This window comes from Nanorana parkeri, unplaced genomic scaffold (genome assembly GCF_000935625.1).
Source record: "Nanorana parkeri isolate BGI_ZX_2015 unplaced genomic scaffold, ASM93562v1 scaffold4774, whole genome shotgun sequence".
Taxonomy (NCBI): Eukaryota; Metazoa; Chordata; class Amphibia; order Anura; family Dicroglossidae; genus Nanorana; species Nanorana parkeri.
In genome coordinates, this window is record NW_017311036.1 from 1,167 (window position 1) to 4,512 (window position 3,346).

At 47.5% G+C, this 3,346-nt stretch overlaps 1 protein-coding gene across 1 annotated transcript; it reads left to right on the forward strand.

Moving 5' to 3' along the window:
- Positions 1–1,219: 1,219 nt before the first annotated feature.
- LOC108804017 (gastrula zinc finger protein XlCGF17.1-like) lies at positions 1,220–2,371 on the forward strand (the record flags this gene model as incomplete). The annotated part of the gene is made up of 2 exons (XM_018575787.1): positions 1,220–1,751; positions 1,836–2,371. Coding segments are annotated over exons 1-2 (1,068 nt in total), but the record flags the coding sequence as incomplete, so codon positions are not given.
- Positions 2,372–3,346: the final 975 nt, after the last annotated feature.

Sequence of the window (3,346 nt, forward strand, 5' to 3'; positions counted from 1 at the left end):
CACATCTCCTGATTCTTCTGACCTGTCATCCATTACTATCTTCTACTACTGCTGCCATCAATTGCCATCTCTATCCAGCACTGTTGACCTGCCCTCCTTTATCATCTCCTGCCACCACTGCTGGCCTGCCATCCATTACCATCTCCTGCCACCACTGCTGGCCCGCCATCCATTACCATCTCCTGCCACCACTGCTGACCCGCCCTCCTTTATCATCTCCTACCACTGATTCATTGCTTCCTGTACAATATTTCTGCTTTGTGTCTCTGACATCATCCAAGGAAATTTTTCTTTCTGAATAAAAAAATGCCTCATCTCTCCCTCTTCAAATCTGGCCTACAAAACGGGCATACATGTCGCTCCTGAAATTGTATAAAATGGAGGTCATCCCCCCAATGAACGGTATTTTTGTAATTTTTGTTATTGGTACATGTCCCCAGAGCAGAGCCCAGCTCCCTTGTATGACAATCCCTTGTCCATGAGCCTTAAAATGGAGAGAAATTATTTCCAAGATTCACCTCCTATAGACTTCAGTAGTAAGTTCCACCATCACTAGTCACATGACGTCACTCTTTTCCCTACCGATACAACACAGAGCTGACCGGAGAGGTGAGGAGGATTCTGGGACTCTAACATGATATTCCTATTGGTTTTCAATGCAGAGTTTTCCTCTTCTGAAGTCAGGTGATCATGTGACTATCACAGTGCCCCCATGTGACTCCCTAATACCTGAGAGACCCAACATGGAGAAGATTCCAGAAGTCACCAAGAAGATCACTGAGCTGCTGACAGGAGAGGTGAGCGGTGCCGGGAATTCTGGGACATGATCCAGGAACAGACAAGGGATGTGTCTGGATGGTGACGGTATCATTGTGTGTGTCAGTGATATTGATGATGAACTCTATTGGTCTGAACTTTGATCCTTCTGTTCATCAGACATCACATGACCCAGTGCCTAGGCTTCTGGTTGGGTGAAGAGCGTGCTCCTCCCAGTCCCCATTGGCTCCTCCTCTTCTGACAGGGCTGTGTAAATGTAGAAGTGATCTGGGAGGAGGACAAAAGGCCCTTTGACTGAGGAGGGGAGGAGTCCCAGCTGGTTGGGACCTCCACAGAGAACATCTGCTCCCTCAGACCTCCTGATCCAGATGGAATGTTGAGTGAAGTCATCTAACCCTCTCATATCTCTCCATCATACGTTTCTATGTTTCCAGGACACGCCATGGAGAAACCCTCAAAGGATCCTCTGACTTTATCTCCAGGTTGTAAGATGGAAGATGAGGACATCACAGCAGATTGTGCGGGAGAAGAGACAATGAGCTCAGCTATGGATGGTGGACTTCACAGTGTGGCTAGAGCATGGAATCCCTCTGACTCTGAGCAACCTCGTCTTGTGGGGAATGGTGCCGGAATTCAGGAGGAGAAGACATTTTCCTGTCCTGAGTGCGGGGAAAGTTTTAGCTCTGATTTAACTTTTTGTGTCCATCTGAGTTCTCACATGGGTGAGAAGTTTCTGTACTGTTATGAGTGTGGGAAATGTTTTCTTTATCAATCAGACCTTGTCGCACATTACAGATCTCACACGGGGGAGAAACCGTATTCCTGCCCTGAGTGTGGGAAATGTTTTGCACAAAAGAGTTATCTTATCCAACATCAGCAATTACACATTGCAGAGAAGCCATATTCCTGCTCCAAGTGTGGGAAATGTTTTTCACAGAAGTGTTATCTTATCGAGCATCAGAAAGTACACACAGGTGAGAAGCCATATTCCTGCCCTGAGTGCGGGAAACATTTTTCACAGAAGAGCTCTCTTTCCATTCATCAGAGATCACACACAGGGGAGAAGCCATATTCCTGCTCCGAGTGCGGGAGATGTTTTTCACTTAAGTGCAATCTTACCAAACATCAGAGATTGCATACGGGGGAGAAGCCACATTCCTGCTCCGAGTGCCAGAGAAGTTTTGCACGAAAGTGTTATCTTATCGAGCATCAGAGAGCACACACAGGTGAGAAGCCATATTCCTGCCCTGAGTGTGGGAAATGTTTTTCACAGAAGGGTTCTCTTTTCGGTCATCAGAGATTGCACACGGGGGAGAAGCCATATTCCTGCTCCGAGTGCAGGAGATGTTTTTCACTTAAGTGCCATCTTACCAAACATCAGAGATCACACACGGGGGAGAAGCCATATTCCTGCTCCGAGTGCGGGGTATGTTTTTCACTTAAGTGCAATCTTACCAAACATCAGAGATCACACACGGGGGAGAAGCCATATTCCTGCTCCGAGAGCGGGGTATGTTTTTCACTTAAGTGCCATCTTACCAAACATCAGAGATCACACACGGGGGAGAAGCCATATTCCTGCTCCGAGAGCGGGGTATGTTTTTCACTTAAGTGCCATCTTACCAAACATCAGAGATCACACACGGGGGAGAAGCCATATTCCTGCTCCGAGAGCGGGGTATGTTTTTCACTTAAGTGCCATCTTACCAAACATCAGAGATTGCACACGGGGGAAAAGCCATATTCCTGCCCCGAGTGCGGGAGAAGTTTTTCACTTAAGTGCAATCTTACCAGACATCAGAGATCACACACGTGAGAGAATCCTGCTCTGATTGTGGAGAATCTTTTAATCAAAGGACCTCTGTTAACACACATAAGAGAGTACACATGGGCGAGAAGCCATATTCCTGACCCGAGTGCGGGAAAAGTTTTACACAGAAGGGCCCTCTCTATGCAGATATTATCAGTTGATTGGACTTTGTGAGGACCCTCATATAACCCCTCCCCCTTCAGGAAATCCTAATTTTTTTTGGCAGTGTCCTTAGGTGATGGACGTCTCCTCTCTACTGATGGAGATGTGCGGTAAAAAAACACGAAGGGGCGCCTTTCCTAGTGCAGTATCGTTTATTCCAAAAAGACAGGCATAGAAGTGAACTGACAGGTACTCACAATGTTGAAGATTGAAACAAGCCGTAGAACAGTATGACCGGAGCAGTAAGAGAATCCGGATAGCGTGTCCTGTGTGGGGCACTGATGTGTCGACGCGTTTCCGGGGCACGCCCCCCTTCATCAGGACATGATGCCAGTCTCCTCCCTGCAGTGGCTTAAAAGTTGGCAGTTCGGACATGATTGGGCCGAGTGACGGATGCTGATTGGACAGCGGCTGGGGATGGGTGGTGTCGAAATCGGCAGGCAATACCGGCCTTGTTTCTGACAATGGACTCGCGGCCAATCAGAGCTGTCAAAAACCGACGGCTATACGAGCATAGATCGGGTCTAAAAAGAAAAACCGTCACCGTCCATAATGACATGTAGCCGTTGTCTGCCCTATATAGAATCATATAGGAAG